Genomic DNA, 17,324 nt, shown 5'->3' on the forward strand with positions numbered 1-17,324 from the left:
AAAGCCACGTGAACAGACAGGCAACTGTTTATTATCTATAGTCTTAAAATCATAGCAGAAATTGATCTCATATGTAACTATCAAACCAAGTCTTCCACCTGGGAACACCTTGAAATAAATATCATCTCAATTTCCTGGCCTGACAAGGAACAAGGACATATTCTACTAATCTGAAACCCAAAGGATACCTTTCTTGAGTATCAAGAACAGTAGAAAACTGCTCATCATCACTAATTATTAGAGAAATGCAAATCCAAACTGCAGTGAGGTACTAGCTCACACCAGTCAGAAGGACCATCATTAAAAAGTCTACAAATAATAAATGCTGGAGAGGGTATGGAGAAAGGGGACCCTCTTACACTGTTGGTTGGAATGTAAGTTGGTGCAGCCACTATGGAAAACTGTATGGAGGTTCCTCAAGAAACTAAAAATAGAGTTGCCATATGATCCAGCCATCCCACTCCTGGGCATATATCCAGACAAAACTCTAATTCAAAGAGATACATGCATCCCAATGTTCATAGCAGCACTATTCACAATAGCCAAGACATGGAAACAACCTAAATGTCCACTGACAGACGAATGGATAAAGATGTGGTACATATATACAATGGAATACTACACAGCCATAAAAAAGAATGAAATAATGCCATTTGCAGCAACATGGATGGACCTAGAGACTATCATACTGATCAAAGTAAGCCAGAAAGAGAAAGACAAATATCATTTGACATCACTTATATGTGGAATCTAAAATATGACACAAATGAACATATCTATGAAACAAAAACAGACTCACAAATGTAGAGAGCAGACTTGTGGTTGCCAAGGGGGAGGAGGATGGGAGAGGGAAGTATGGGGAGTTTGGGGTTAGCAGATGCAAACTATTATATATAGATGGATAAATAACAAGGTCCTACTGTATAGCACAGGGAAGCATATCCTGTGATAAACCATAATGGAAAATACGAAAAAGAATATATATACATGTAGAACTGAGTCACTGTGCTATACAGTGGAAATTAAACACAACACTGTAAATCAACTATACTCCAATAAATTTTTAAAAACCAGGAGAGGGCTTCCCTGGTGGCACAGTGGTTGAGAGTCCACCTGCCGATGCAGGGGACGTGGGTTCCTTCCCCGGTCTGGGAGGATCCCACATGCCGCTGAGCGGCTGGGCCCGTGAGCCATGGCCGCTGAGCCTGCGCGTCCGGAGCCTGTGCTCCGCAACGGGAGAGGCCACAACAGTGAGAGGCCCGCGTACCGCAAAAAAAAAAAACCAGGAGAGAGTAGTGCTGGAGCGCTTTAGGAAAGGGACTTGCGGAGAAAGCAGGTACTCTGCCGACGCCTGTGGACGGTATCGGAGGGGGCAGGCCGCCATGAACCGCCTCCAAGATGACTATGACCCCTGCGCAGTTGAAGAGCCTAGTGACGAGGAGCCGGCTTTGAGCAGGATCTTAGTTCCCCGACCAGGGATCAAACCCGGGCCCCCAGCAGTGGAAGCACGGAGTCCTAACTACTGGACCACCAGGGAATTCCCATGTAGTTAAATGTCTTTAAAGAGGCTTTATATTCCTGTGACAGTTGCCACTGTTCTGAAGATGAGGTGGACGTGCTTCTACATGGAACTCCTGACCAGAAACGAAAACTTCTTAGAGAATGTCTTACTGGAGAAAGTGAATCCTCTAGTGAAGATGAATTTGAAAAAGAAATGGAAGCTGAATTAAATTCCACCATAAAAACAATGGAGGACAAGTTATCCTCTCTAGAAACAGGGTCTTCCTCAGGAAATGGGAAAGTTGGAACAGCTCCGACAAAGTACTATGACGATATATATTTTGATTCTGATTCTGAGGATGAAGACAAAGCAGCACAGGTGACCGAGAAAAAGAAGAAGAAACAACACAGAATTCCAACAAATGATGAATTGCTATATGATCCTGAAAAAGATGACAGAGATCAGGTCTGGGTTGATACACAGAGAAGCGGCTACCATGGTTTTGGAATACAGCGGCCACGTCAACAACAACAGCCTTTTCCAAATAGTGATGCTGTCTTGAATTGCCCAGCCTGCGTGACCACCCTGTGTCTTGATTGCCAAAGGCATGAATCATACAAAACACAGTATAGAGCAATGTTTGTAATGAATTGTTCTATCAACAAAGAAGAGATTCTAAGATACAAAACCCCAGAGAACAGGAAGAAAAGGCGAGGCCATAAGAAGATGAGGTCTAACCAAGAAGACGCTGTGGAGCAGGCAGAGACAGATGTGGAAGAAATCTATCACCCAGTCATGTGCACTGAATGTTCCACCGAAGTGGCGGTCTATGACAAGGATGAAGTCTTTCATCTTTTCAACGTTTTAGCAAGCCATTCCTAAATAGCTAAGTTGGCATTTAGTTGCCCAGTACTGTATACAAGGCAAATATGGACAGTTATATTCCTCCTGCCTACTCATCTCAAGTGACATTCTCAGTGGTTATTTGAGGAAGCAGTTTTATCTTTATCTTTTTGAAAAAAAATGGTTATCTACCTTCATCCCTCCCCTTCCTTTTTAAAAAATTTTTTTTCCCCAGCTCTGATGGGAGTCGTTATTCATTCTCTTTTTGATAGATATTTGGAAACTGGGGCTTTTTATTTATTAAAGCTCTTTAGAATTAAAATGTTCTGGAGTTACAGGTAAAAAAAAAAAAAAAAAAAAAAAACCAGGAGAAAGTCCTGTTATCCACATGGTAAATTATTCAGAGAGAGAGGATGTGGAGACAGAATCAGTACAATAAGAAGTAGGAAACCTGCATTTGCTTTAAAAAACAAAACAAAAAAAAGGATAAAATACTGGGCTTTTAAAGATTATTGCTATGACAATGAAAGGACAGAATTGACTTGATGGGAGGAAATTGGGCATTCATACACAAAAAAGATAATTTAAAGAGAATATGTTGCCCTTGAAAAATTCTTTAAAACTACTTCTGCTGCTGAATACAGGTACATACTAGTTTTAACTTTTATAAAGAGATAGCTGAAGTTTACTTCTCAACTGTCTCTAAATTGAATTTGTGTAAACTAAATAATCTTAAATGCAGCAAAAAAGGAGTTACATGCACAGCAAAGGCAGTTATCAGTACTTAATTTTTCCCATTTACCTCTTTAGGTGATGCTTATGGGGACTTATATTTCCATAGATAAAGATTATTTCAAAAAACACTTTCAGCAGTTTTCCTAGTTATCAGTACATGGTACAAGAAATGTCAAATCACCGTTTCTTTGACATTCATTGAGGATGAATATAAATGTTGTTTTACGTGCTATGATTTTTTTGTTAAATGCTTCATTGAAAATCACCACTGACATTTAATTGCTTTCAGAGTCCATAAAGAGGAAGATGAGATTTGTGCTGAGGAGTAAACGAATCTGATCTGTAAGATGCATGATCTTAATTGCACCCATTTCCTCAAATTGCTGGTTGTCTCTCAACATTCCTTTTACCCTTTTAGAGCCATAAAACTTCCAAAAGTGAGTTGTTCACGTGGCCACGCAGAGTAAAAACTCCATTTAAATATGCAAGCTCCCTTGCTGCTAAGTATGGCCACGTGACTACACTCTGGCCAACAGGATGTAAGCAAGGGCATCGTGAAACTTCTCAGAAATGGCCTTAAGGAAAGGGAAACTGTCTTTTTCTCTGCCCTTGTCCCTTCTCCCTGCTGACTGGAATTAGGGCAGTATGATGGGAGCTGGAGCAGCCATCTTGGACCATGAAGTGTGACTCAGACTCTTCCCTTGACCAAACTTTAGACAGGCTCCTCTGAGGTCTCTTTTCGACTAGACCTCGTCCTTGGGCCCTGTCTTCAACCTGCAGAGCCCAGATTCAGTAAGAGTCCTACTAAATCAGTTTAGCGAGAATCCCGTGCCCCCCTACCCCTTGATATCTGACATCACTCTGGCCTGCCTTCAGTAAGAATTCTGTTAAGTCAATTTAGTAAGAATTCCCTTACCATCAATGTCTCCGCTTAAGTAATTTTCCATTAATTGACCCCCTCACCCTACTTACTGGCTATATGTCCGCATCTGCTTTTGCTGTATTTAGAGTTGAACCTGATCTCCCTCTCCTACTACCACAGTCTTTGTTTTTACTTTTATTTTTTCATGATAGTCTTGAAATCTATGGCAATAGTCCTGAATAGAGTCTTCCTTACCATTTTAATAAGTGTCAGAATAATTTTTTACTTTAACAGGTGTGTTAGCCCGTGTTGAAGAGGGCAGAACAGCCAATTAGAAGGACCCTGGGCCTCGGATGAGCATGAAGCCACCATTACCAGCCCTGGGTTGCTTTCCTCATGACTTCATCAAGGTAAAAAAAGAGAAAAAACCTTCTCTCTTACTTAAGCTACTGTTATTTTGATTTTCTGACGCTCAGGGCTGAACTTACCCTAATTTCCATACCAATAAATAGCATGTATACTGTTACAGAAGTAGAGAAGAATGCAAATCCTGCCTTTAAAATACGAATTGTAGAGAGTCTGGCAAAGATGTAAGTTATTTGTATTTTAAATCAAATTGACATATTCTTTGTGTAAGTTATTGTGAAAGTGGAGACTCTGAAAAATCCAATAAAATATAACTTTGCTTCTGTTAAACTAGAAATTACTTCATCTCCGTCTCCTATGCCTTGCACATAATAAGTACTCAATGAATTTTTGCTGAATCTTGGAAATTATTTCCCAAATATAAATTCATACAAATAAATGTTAAAACAACACTAACATCCAATAATAATAGACAATGCGAATAAAAAATCCACTTAAGAGGGAATACAAATGGCTAACAATCATGTAAAAACACTAATAATCACATAAGTGCAAATTAACATAGGACACTACCAAATTAGTAAAGATTTATAACAATAATTCTGATGTTGGCAGTGATATAATGTAACAGTCTGGTGAAGAGGAAATGGACACATTTCTGGAAAACAATTTTTCAATTTAAAGGAAGTATAAATCAAAATATGAATCATAATATAATAAAAAATTAAGACAGAAGATTTAAGAATAAGGATGTCCATGGAAATTAGAAGTTAAAATATTGCACATCTGTGTTATGAAATCTTATCCAGCTAATAAAAATTATGCTTCAAAAGAATTTTGAATGACATCAAAAATGTTCATTAAATAACGTTAAGCAAAGATAGAGGATACAAACTTACATATATAATGTGGTTCCAATTATGTGAAAATTACATGTACACAAAGAAAAGCAACAGAAAGCAAATTCAACAAAAGTGGAAAATATCTCTGGGAAGAGGGATCTCATGTGAGTTTATAAAGTTCATATTATATGTATTTTCTAATTTTCTATAATCATAACTACTTCCATAATGAAAAATGTATCAGAAGATATTAAATATTTCTTTAATTGTGAATTAAGAATTTATAATACAAAAATATTGTAGATATTGATGCCCTTTATAGATCCTAGTGCATTATTGAGTTTAACAACTTAAAAAATCTCTTGCCATTAGAAGTTTTATCAATTTTAGATATGTGCATGAAATCTTTACCAGTTATGCTTAATTACTCTGCAATGAAATGATTAGAAAAATTATTAAATGCATGTCAGCCTAATCTTATTACACAGTTAAATCAATTAAACCTAACTCCTATTACTATAGGAACCTTCAGATAAACTGTTGATATACAACGGTCATATTCCTGAAATCTAAAATGTTAGAGGTGGGCTTCCCTGGTGGCGCAATGGTTGAGAGTCCGCCTGCCGATGCAGAGGACACGGGATCGTGCCCCGGTCGGGGAGGATCCCACATGCCACGGAGCGGCTGGGCCCGTGAGCCGTGGCCGCTGAGCCTCCGCGTCCGGAGCCTGCGCTCCGCAACGGTAGAGGCCGCGACAGTGAGAGGCCCGTGTACCGCAAAAAAAGTAATAAGAAGAAGAAGAAATTACCAAACTAGAAGTTCACTCTAATAGTTCTCCTGGTGTTTTACGGGGACAGTGAGTCTTCACTCTTGAGAAGGTCAAACCGATTCTGTTCTTGGTGGTAGTGATAAGATTTGAAAAAACAGCCCCACAGATCAAACAATTGTAGGGTATTAAGATATTGTTTTTGGCACTTGTTGGTCGCCCTTACTTGCCGGGTGAATGGATAATTCTTGAAATCGCTTCAAATCCATTTGAACCAAATATTTAGCTTATCTGCAGGATTCCAAACAGCCAATTTAAATGCACTTTCCCCTTTTGTTTCTCCCTCCTTCTCTTTCTTCCCCCATCCTGCTGTAAAATGATGGAATCAAACCCAAAGACAAAGCCATAAGGTGGATGGCAGTTCCCAGGCTGATCTCTGTGGTCTCTTGATGATACTAACCTCTGGTTTGCTTGGTGGCCCGTCTCAGCTGGGCTAGCTGTGTGGAACGAATCATTATACGCTTGCACTTTGGTTCTCAGTCAGCATAAAGGGTAGAACAACATACGGAACTCTTGTCAGTTTTTATTGTGTGAGAGCAACGCTTCAGTAAAAGTCGTAATAACTTTGGATAGTGTTATACAGCTTACAGGTCAGAGCTTTCAGTAAATACCAGGCTAAAGAAATGTTTTCTCTTTTGCTCCATTTCTCTGACAGCTATTAGTAAAGCTGTGGGCTTTCAACAGGGTCGGAATGGGTGCAGTTACCGCAGAAGCATCCCAGCACAGAGGAAAAGGAAGCAAAAAGGAATGAGAGAATCTCGGCTCTCATCTTTACCAGTTGAGCAAATTATTTAATCTAAGGTTCAGTTGCCACAGCTATACTACATTATAATAGGACATACACCTCAGGGCTGACATGAGGATTAAATGAGTGTCCATTTGTGAATTGAGTAATCCATTCTCCGGCGTGAGGAAGGCTCTGGGGAGTTTGACATCTCTTTTATTCTAGCCCCCCTGAGAGATCAGATATATCACTCAGAAGTTAAAAGTGACCTAAGAGTGGGGTGTGAGCTCTAGAGCCAGACTGTGGGGAATGCAAATCACAGTTCTGCTACTTAATTACTAGCTGTGCGATCTCGGATGAGTTATTTAACTTTGCACTTCAGTTCCCCCACCTATAAATAGGGAAATTAATACTTCTTACCTCATTGGGAAAATGGAGTTGTAATCTGTCCCTTGCAATTGTGCAGAACCTCCTGCTATTTCTTGCTATTTTCTATACCTCCAGATCATTTTGTTGTTCTTCTACAGAGGCAATGAAATACATTGAAGCTGTCCAGCACGTGAGCCACTACAAATTGGGTGAGAGGCATCAACATCTCCTAGAGGTGGAAGGACCCTGTGAAATCATCTAACCTCCCAGACAGAAGCCCATGTTCTACCTCTATTAGCTGACGGCTTCTAGTCCAACTCCATCTTCTCTCTTAGGCTATAAATGTCCTGCTTCTCCCCAAGATGGCTTATCAAGCTTTCAGGTGTATGCAGCTATTCCCAAGGCTAGAACTTACCAAGGTGTTGTTTTCAACACCAAAGGTCAGCAAACCACAGCCCTTGGGCCAAATCCAGCCCACTGCCTGTTTTTATAAATAAAGCTTTATTGGAACACAGCCACATCCACTGGTTTACATATTGCTTCTTTCACCCTGCAAAGGCCGAGTGAAATAGTCACAACAGAGAGCATTTGCCCTGTAGAGCCTGAAACATTCTCTATCTGGCCCTTTACAGAAAGTTTGCTGACCCTTGGTTTATACCATAGATAAAGCCTGATCCATGACTGCGAACTGTTTTATGTTTATGGACCCAACAAGCATTAGGATTGTGTCTCTGCTCACCTCCATTATTCTAACAATGAATACCGAGTGCTTGGCTCATAGAACACGCTCAACAAATGTTGATTACTCCTGAGTTCTGGGGGTTGTAGGATGCTTTTGGCTGCACGTAACAGAAAATCTGATCCAAACTGCTATAAATAACACTGAAATATACTATATTGCTTAAAGAATAAGGCCAGAAGTGTGGCAGGTTCTAGCATATCAGGATGCTGACAATAATTTTCTGCCAACCTATTGGCTCCGCTTCATCATTGTGCTGGCTTTTATACTCAGCAGCAACCAGGATGACATGGTTCATTGAACCCATCCAGTGAGAAAGAGAACCTTCCATAAATTCAGGCCATATATGTCTGAGTGGGTCATCTTCGGTCTCATGTCCACCACCAGACCAATAATAATTGGCAGAGGAATCCCAGTCAAGGGACCGTCCTAAAAAAGTCAAGGGACCGTCCTAAAAAAGTCAAGGGACTGTCCTAAAAAATCCATTGCTGGAGCTGAGCAAAACTGAGTTTTGGGTAGGGATGAAGAAAAGAGAAATGTACGCAGTAAGACAACCAACAGAGTTCACCACTGACACAAGCCCAAGAAGAGGTGCCAAACAGAACATAAGGCCAGATACGTTTTCCTGCATCGCGGCTAAATGGAAATGACAGCCTCTAAGTGACAATACAACCCACAGATGAACTGCTGAAATGAACAGCTGTAACAGGGAAGAACAAAATCTGACTCCGGGCTGGATCTGTTTCTTCTACTTTAACCTTTGCTCTCTGCTGCTTTTTGTTACTATAATCACCAAAAGGATGTTGTCTATAGCTATTAGCATACATAATGGCCTCCCTTGGGGAACCGTGCCCCTCTGCCTGAATGTTAAACTAAAGTAAAGTGCCTTTGTTCAGCTCACAGGGAAACATTCTGACCCTGCCCACCTGTGAATGGCTCCAAGAAAGAAGAAAGAAACACATCCCCTCTCTGAGGCTGGCCAAATCAGGAGATGTTTTGCAAGACGTATGGCCTTTTTACATTACTTCCTCACCTCCTCCCCCTCTCTGTTCTATAAAAGAAACTGGCATCCAGACCCCGATAAGATGGTACTCTGGGACATTAGGCCACCATCTTCTCAGATGCCCAGCTTTCCAAATAAAGTCGTCTTCCTTGCCTCAACACCTCGTCTCCCGATTTATTGGCCTGTTGTGCGGCGAGCAGAGTGAGCTTGGACTCGGTAACATAGTCACTTATAAGTTGAAGATTCCCTATATATAGTCCAATACCACAAAGTAGACATTGAACAGTATTTGTTTTTAGGTGTGAAAAATCAAGTAGGGTAAGAATTTTTTAATGAGATACTATGTGGCATAGATACTATGTGGCATGTATTCATATTTGTTAGGCTGAGTTCTTCCAAAGTTAGAAAAACCTAAGGAACAAAATGATCAATAAAGATTTTAATTTTGTGGTTCCAAATGGTCGGTATTTTTTTCCATTTGCAATTACTGTTGATAGCTCAATTTTCTTTGCATCAGTTCCTCCCTCTTTCTTCATTGCATTAAAGCCATCAATACATCTAAGTGATTTGTTCTTCACAGAGAATATCTTAAAAACTTACTTTCTAATAGTTGAAACCTGTGTCTAGATATCTCCTACCTCTTTTTCCTTCTTAGTCGGAAGGAGAAGAATAAATATATTTGAGCCTCTTGGATCAACCTAGAATGCTCTGGTAGTTGGCAAATATCTCTTCCCAGCCTACAATTCATGCCTGGAGGTAATTATCAGACTTTTCATGTGCCTTTGGGTGCAAAGCACCTTCAGAAGCACCTAGAGGTCAGTCCCACTGAAACCGAGCAGGACTCTGTGGGGCTCCTGGGCACGGAAAGCCTTTCAAACAGTTGCTAATCAGGGAAGGGAGGGGATGCAGAGACAGTTCAAAGACACAATAGTGCAGCCTTGGGGCAGGGTCCTGGTTCCCCCTAAAGGGATACACATAACAATATCTTTGAGCTCTTCTGCAGAACTAAAACCCCCACCAAATGGAAGATGTTAACTACTTGATGAAGCACTCTTCGTTCCAGAGAAGGTCACAGTTCACGCATCATCACCTGACTCCAGATAATCTCTGGATTGAAGGAATGCAGGCCTTGCACGCACCCTGCTCCTCATCAGCAACCCAGCCCCCTGATTATAAAACTCCTCACAAACCCCCTACCCTCACCCCCTGCATCGGGACACACAGTTCTGAGGGCGTTAGCCCGTAGTGCCCCCCTTTGCAATAAAGCTATCCTTTTCTACCTCACCCCAAACTCTGTCTCCGCGATTTAATTAGGTGTCGGAGTACAGAGGCCAGATTCGGCTTCACCACCTTAATTAATGCCACACACTTCAGTGGCTATACGGACTGTGGAGCACAGTTGGGCAACAGGCCTAAAATGTTGATTCGATACCATTTTTACACTCTTCCATTGTTCTATTTTCCTTATCTCTAAGGACAACCTACTCAAGCAAATAAATATACAAACAAACAAGAAATCCACTGCTTCCCAAACTCCAATGTACTAACTTCCCAGATCAGTTTCTTCTTAGTAATCATCATAATTCTTAAAAATTTTCTTTGGCTTCCACTTCCTTCTGAAACTTACTAGCGGAATCTGAAGGCAAATTTGTGGGTCATGGTAAACAGCTGAAACACAGTTGATCTATACTTGCCAATGTCAACATCCTCTTTCCATTTCAAGGCTGAGCTCAAATGTTAGCTCTTCTGTGAAACCATTCCTTCAATTTCTATCTTATCCATAATAGCTTACTTATTCCTCCAGACTCCCACAAAATGTCAACCTACACCACTGTAGCATAGTGAAAACAATTGTTGTAATAGCAAGCACGAATGTTTACAGTTGCAGTAAAATCTGCTACACCATAAATTCTTTGTGTTGATGATTTCGGAGGATATCAAGGAAAATGGACTAAGTTCACTGACTGGTCTGCCAAATCTCCTGCTTGGGCTTTTGAGAAGCTAACTCAGAGATGTAGATACCTGTGCAAGTGATTTCTGAAATGCTCTCAGGAGGAATCTATAAGGGAGTAGGGGAGGCAGGAAAGGGAAGAGAAGGGGGACTAAGGAAGACTGTGATTTTTACCTGAAGGCCAGTCTCAGCATGATCCCATGGGGAGCTCTGAAGCAGAAGTTGCACTGTAGAGTCGGTCTTGCGTTCAGGCGAGGGTTTCTGTACCCATCAGCCATTGGCCCGGGGCGGCCCAGTAGGGACAGAAACTCAAGTTTATCTGGCATTTGTGGCTCTCTACTCCTATGGGCAACTCCAGCCACCCAAAGGTAGTCCTCTAAAGAAGGTAGTAGGTGCCAGTGTTTAGAAGTAAAGCACGTGGAAACTGGGAGATGAGAGCACAGATCCAAGAAAGGGGCTCAAAGGATCGGAGTGGAGCACTGATGGTATTCACAACAACTCATAAATCAAGAGCAACACAAACCAACAATAAGCCTAATGATGTTAGCCAGAGATTATTAAGTGCTTACTGTAGGCCAGCCTTGTTCTAAGCTCTTGGTAATATGAGCTTATTTAATCCTTACAACAGCCTAATGAGGTAGCTAATGTTATTATTTCTGTTTTGTCAAATGAGGAACCTAGACCTATGGAGGCAACTAGTCTAAAGTGACACGAACACTTCATGGTGTAACTAAGATTTGAATCAACGAACGTAGATGGGTGATTCAACAGCAACGCACTCTAAACCCATGCCACCCACTTTGGCGTGGCTTCTCAGTACAGGAAGCTGTGAAGAGTGGCAGAGCCTTGAGTCATTTGGCCTGGGATCCTGTCTTGGTAGCTCAGAACAAAATGAGACAATGCAGAAAAAAAACGCACGAACTAAATATTAGTCAGTGTTGTTATGAAAGAAGGGAACAAGACATTGCCACTTTCAAAAAAGAATCTATTTTCTATAAAAGTATCTCTTAGATCTGTAAAAAGCCTTTCTTCTGCTATCCTCTAAATGTTTAAAAGAGCCAAGAAATCAACAGCTTTATTCTTGATAGCTCTATTGTATATGACACAATTGTTACAGAGAATAAGGAAAGAAGGCAAGGGGAGATAGAGAAAAAGGAAGAAAGAGTGTAACAGATTATTACTAATAGTTATTGAGAATGACAGGAACAAATATTCTGAACAAAGTCCTGTTCATTGTACTTCAGTCTTTCCTGGGATCTGGTTATTAAATTGTTTTTTCCTAAACAGGGTGATTTTGAATTCACCTGAGAATGTTAGCAATAATTGCTTTGTACCTTGCCCCCCATAAACAATATAACTTTTTGCAGCCCATTAGAAAATTCAGTCACTTCTCATGACTGGACTACCAATGCCAAAAATATTACTGATTTCTTGAAAATCATTAACTGCATTTCATTGCCACCTGAATTCTAAGCACAGAAAAAGTGCAATGATTTTAATCAAAGCCTTTAAGATTGGCGGAATACCTTGAAATGATGGAAATAAAAATTCTGAGCTCTTCACTATGAAATAAGAATCAATCGAGAATATTTCAATATCTTTCCAATTCTAAGGATCCTAGTTCCTTTAGGCACGTTGACTATTTTTGAAACATGTGAAGATAATCTTATGATGAGTTTTCTCCTCAAGTAAAACAAACATAAGCTTCTGATTGCAGTTTTGGTAGACACGCGATATACAAAAGCTACACGTTGCACAGTAGTAGGCAGTGACTGAGGAGGGAACTCTGTTTATCTTTGCTCCTCTACTCAGAGTTGAGACGTAATAACCAAATATATATATATATATATATATTTTTTTTTTTTTTTTTTTTTTTTTTTTTTTTTTGCAGTACGCGGGCCTCTCACTGTTGTGGCCCCTCCCGCTGCGGAGCACAGGCTCAGGACGCGCAGGCTCAGCGGCCATGGCTCACGGGCCCAGCCGCTCCGCGGCATGTGGGATCTTCCCGGACTGGGGCACGAACCCGTGTCCCCTGCATCGGCAGGCGGACTCTCAACCACTGCGCCACCAGGGAAGCCCTAACCAAATATAGTTAACAAGCAGGACAGGACAGGCAGCAACCAAACAGAATGAATGTGGCAACCAATCAGAATGATGCTCTGATCATTCGGAACAGATGACGTAACCAATCAGAATGGATACTGGCTGAAAGACAGATGAGGTCACACCTGGGGATTCAGCTAAATATCAACCCTGCCTACAACCGATGTGAAACTCAACGCTGCCCACATTACTCAACTTTCCTCACACAGAAACTTATTTCAAGAAATTCAGATGAGTTCTGGGATACAATGGGAACTTTTCACTTTCCAGATCCCCTTCCTCTCCCAGCTCTGGTCAAAGCAAATTCCCACTAAGACTGACCTAAGAAAGGCATTATAAATAAATAATAGTTAACATTTATTGTGCACTTAAGTACCAGGCACTACACATTATCTTCCTTAATCTTTGCAACAACCCTATCAGATGAGTGCTACTATTATCCCTGTTTTATTGATGAGGAAACCAAGGCATGGAAAAGTTGAGTCACTGGTTCAAGGTCACACAACTAGTACATCCCAGAGCTGGTTCTCAAACCTGAGCAGTCCTTCCACTTACCTATGAGTTATGATGTCATTGGCAAATTGACATTCTCATCAACCTATTTACAGCTCAATCCCATCCTTCCTTCTAGATAAATGATAAAGCGCCAAAGATGTTTTCTAATATTTGTGCTACTGCTTGCAATCTACGAAGTCACTGACTAACACGTGTCACCAATGTGGTTGCAGTTGCCCCATTTCTGATCTAAATTGCTTCAAACAGAAAACAGTCAAGGAAGGCAGACAAAAGAACATTACCTTATTCTCTTGTCCTCTACTTTTTTCAAATATTCATCTCTCTTTAGGACTCCCAGGATCATCTCCTTCTCATGATCTAATAGAAATGACAGGTTGATGAACTCCGAGTTCTTAGACATGGTATTTCAGCAGTAGCTCTGAGTAGCAGTGGTTGAATCTTCCAGGTGAATTGATATCCACAATTCTTAAGGTCTCCCCGAACAACCCAGAGTCACTCAGTTGCTTGATGTAGAGAGGCTTTTATAAGGTCTCTGAAGAACTGCTGATGGTAGGTAGGGATTCTTCCAGGCAACACAGAAAACAAGCTCCACTGGGATTACATTTCAAGAAAGTCATTCTTCTTTTAACTGAAAAGATCTCCAAAGCCTTCGTGGTGGTGTACAGTCCAGTGGCAGCTGAGTTTCCCTAATGATGCTCAACGTTAACCCAGAAAGTTACAGAGCAGGAAACAGATCCGCTGGGACAGAATCCAGAAAACACTGCAAAGGTGGAAAAAACAAAGGAGAGGAAAATTAGGCCATTTTCCTCAGAGCACTTGTAAGAGTGTCTAATTTTTGAAACAGTGATGTGCCTAACTCAAAAAACACTTTTTAATCAGTAAACATGCATTTATGAAATACTTATTGTATTTATTACCATCAAAGAGTACTTATATTTAGTTGATTCCAGGTTCTCTATGTCAATTCTGCTTCTTCCATTATAAAGAGCTTCCTCTACCAGCCAGATCCCGTTTACCACCCTTGCAGCTGATCCACGGGTCACCGCTTTGGGACTCTAAGAGCACAGTCTGGACTGTCGACACAGGACAGGTCCCTTGAGTGGCTCCATCATGCCTTCCCTCCCTCCCTCCCCAAAACTAGGACCACGACATAAAAAAGCATCACCGGCAAAACAAATATGAATCAGTGCTGCACATATCAACCTAAATCTCTCTCACAGACATGTTGAATGCAAAAACTTAAGTTGCAGAAGAATTCATGCAGAATGATAGCATATGCATGAAGGAAATACTTTTCAAAGACATTACATCTAATTTAGGACCACATACATTTGGAGTATAAATATAAGGAAATTCATGGGGAATTCTGAGAGATGCAATCAGAGAGGAGAACACAGGAACTTCAACTACTGGGTGATGTTTTATTCTCAACATAGGTTTATATCTTACGATGTACATGGTTGTTCATGAGTTAGCCCAGCTCTGTATTAACATACCACCAAATAGATGTTTTAAAACTATCCCTTTGTCAACATAAGCTCACCAGGCCCTCTCCATCATATTAACTCTTGGGCACATTCTTTCATTGGCTTGCTACCTGTATTCTCTCTGCGCATCCCCTTAAGAACGATGGCTCTTAGTGTGACCTACGGGGTTTTGTGATTTGGCATCATCCCACGACACTGTTCCTCAGCTTCCCTTCAGGTCTCTGAACTACAATCCGTATGCAGGTTACACTTGGTTTGGTTGGTTCTAGCCAGGTTTCTAAGGGTAATGAGATATTTACTCAAAGGTTGCTTTGGGACCTCCCAGTTACCGTAAGGTCAGGTTGACTCAAATTCTCAGATCTGAAAGGACAGGCTCTAGCCCAGGGCCTCTTTAACTTTCCAAAGTCCCTATGTGTTTGTTCTCTACATTGTATAACGAAACCAGAACTTTGCTGAAGTGACTCAGAACTGAACTGCTTCCTACAGACCACGAGCTATCCCCCTTGGAGGAAACTGGCTAGGTCTCAGAGAGTGTAGACTCTCTAAATATACTCCAGTCCTTTCCTCCATCTCCAAAGTTCTAGAGGCTACAGGGTCCAGAGGACCCCAAGAGTGACATGAAGAGGAAACAACAAGGTTAAGAGTAAAAGGGGCTCTTCAGAAAGGTTTGGAGTTTTTGTTTTGTTTTTCCTTTTTTTTTTAATTGAAGTATAGTTGATTTACAATGTCGTGTTAGGTTCAGGTGTGCAGCACAGTGATGCAGTGTGTGCGTGTGTGTGCGTGTGTATGCTTTTTCAGATTCTTTTCACATATAGGTTATTACAAAAAATTGAGTATAGTTCCCTGTGCTACACAGTAGGTCCTTGTTGGTTATCTATTTTATATATAGTAGTGTGTATATGTTAATCCTATCCTCCTAATTAATCCCTCCCCCCGACCCTTCCCCTTTGGTAACGGAACTTATTTAACAGAAATAGACCCACAGACATAGAAAGGTTTGGTTTTTACATCACTGTCAATTGTGGTCTCTCTCAGATAAAGACCACAGCTGTTTTTCTAACCCTTGTGTGTCTCATCTGGTTTCATGCAGAAATAGAAAAAGCACTTGGTAACTCAGTTAACGAACATCTTATCATCACAGCCAGGTTCACTTAAGACATATTTTGTATTTGAAATGTCAGACTTAGAATGTCCTATGTGAATATTCTATAGAGTTGTATTTAGCATTTATTTAAAGGGTTGGGAGCTATAAAATGCTTGACTCGAAGCTTATGGGTTTCCTTGCCTCGGACTTAAGTTGATGCAAGTCTGCCCTCTAAAATTCCAAGAGTCTACTCACGAGGAGAATAAACGGAGGGGAGTAGTGACACCACGGGGGTAGCACAGGAAGGTGACAGAGAAGATGGGAAACGAAGCATGGCTATAAGAAAAATGAAATTAGTCAGTGAGAGCTTAATGAACAAAATTAGCCCTAAGTGGATTTTTACCCATCTATACCTGGATTGCTAGAGATGATTTATAAATGAGTGACCAAGGAGATCAGAAGTAGCTAAAATTTTATCAGGAAAATCAGGATGTTTCCTCCATAAGCCAGGACCGGACTGTGAGTATACTTTACTAACATGGAATGGACATGATGGTCATCCAGTCCTTCTGGAGAAATACAGGGTGGAGCAGAGGAGACAGTAAGCTTGGCCAGAGAGAGAGGAGTTCCAAGGAGCTAGATGCTAGATCCAGACTCTGACCAGAGCAGAAGCATTTGGGCCTCAAAATGAAAATAACCTATGTATTCCTGGTAGTACACGTTCCATGTTGGGTGATGAGGCTTCAGTCTGACAAATTTTCATGTCATGAATCACTCAGAGCAGACAACTGTTTCCTCTTGCTTGGGTTTTACTTCCTCCTGGACACTTCTGGTTTAAGTTGGCTTCCCCTAGAGCTCTCCCTTCAGGGAATGGATGGCCTGGTCCTGTCAATGGAACCCTCTGTGTCTGCTTTGAACCCATGTCTGATCCGTTCTCTGTATGCTGACCAAATCACATTTCTGAGCCTTTGGAGGACCAGCATCTGGGTTGTGATGAGCTTACTTAAGTATGCACCTTTTTTTTTTTTTTTCCGGCATGTGGGATCTCAGTTCCCAGACCAGGTATTGAACCCGTGCCCCCTGCCTTGGAAGCTTGGGATCTTAACCACTGGACCGCCAGGGAAGTCCCAGTGTGTACCATTTTTGGGTGCCTGTTTTCAGCTAGTTCATAGCCCCTCCTGTTGAATCCCTTACCCACTATGTACACACTTTAATCAAGTGAAAAAATGAGTGAAAATAATCACGAGTGCATTTTATCTAGAGGTGAGTCTCATTCTTTTAGTTAAATGTACCCAACACTAGTCAGGAGAGATGAGTTCATTTTTATTTTATCCTTCAAAACCTTCACTTAAACAGATCTCTTTCCTTTAACA

General features: G+C 41.0%; 2 protein-coding genes across 2 annotated transcripts in view; one reads left to right on the forward strand and one right to left on the reverse strand.

Annotated features, from left to right (window-relative positions):
• SYTL5 (synaptotagmin like 5) overlaps positions 1-13,780 on the reverse strand; it is a 100,683-nt gene extending 86,903 nt beyond the window's left edge. Inside the window, exon 1 of the mRNA XM_060002139.1 lies at positions 13,662-13,780. Within this exon, the coding sequence (XP_059858122.1) occupies positions 13,662-13,780 (119 nt within the window). The remainder of the gene's footprint in view (positions 1-13,661) is intronic.
• On the forward strand, positions 1,332-2,383 carry LOC132417971 (E2F-associated phosphoprotein-like). Its single transcript, XM_060001858.1, has 2 exons — positions 1,332-1,455; positions 1,596-2,383. The coding sequence occupies exons 1-2, from the start codon at positions 1,383-1,385 to the stop codon at positions 2,381-2,383; spliced, it is 861 nt and encodes a 286-aa protein (XP_059857841.1). The 5' UTR covers positions 1,332-1,382.
• Positions 13,781-17,324: the final 3,544 nt, after the last annotated feature.

The sequence above is a fragment of the Delphinus delphis genome, chromosome X, assembly GCF_949987515.2.
Source record: "Delphinus delphis chromosome X, mDelDel1.2, whole genome shotgun sequence".
Classification (NCBI taxonomy): Eukaryota; Metazoa; Chordata; class Mammalia; order Artiodactyla; family Delphinidae; genus Delphinus; species Delphinus delphis.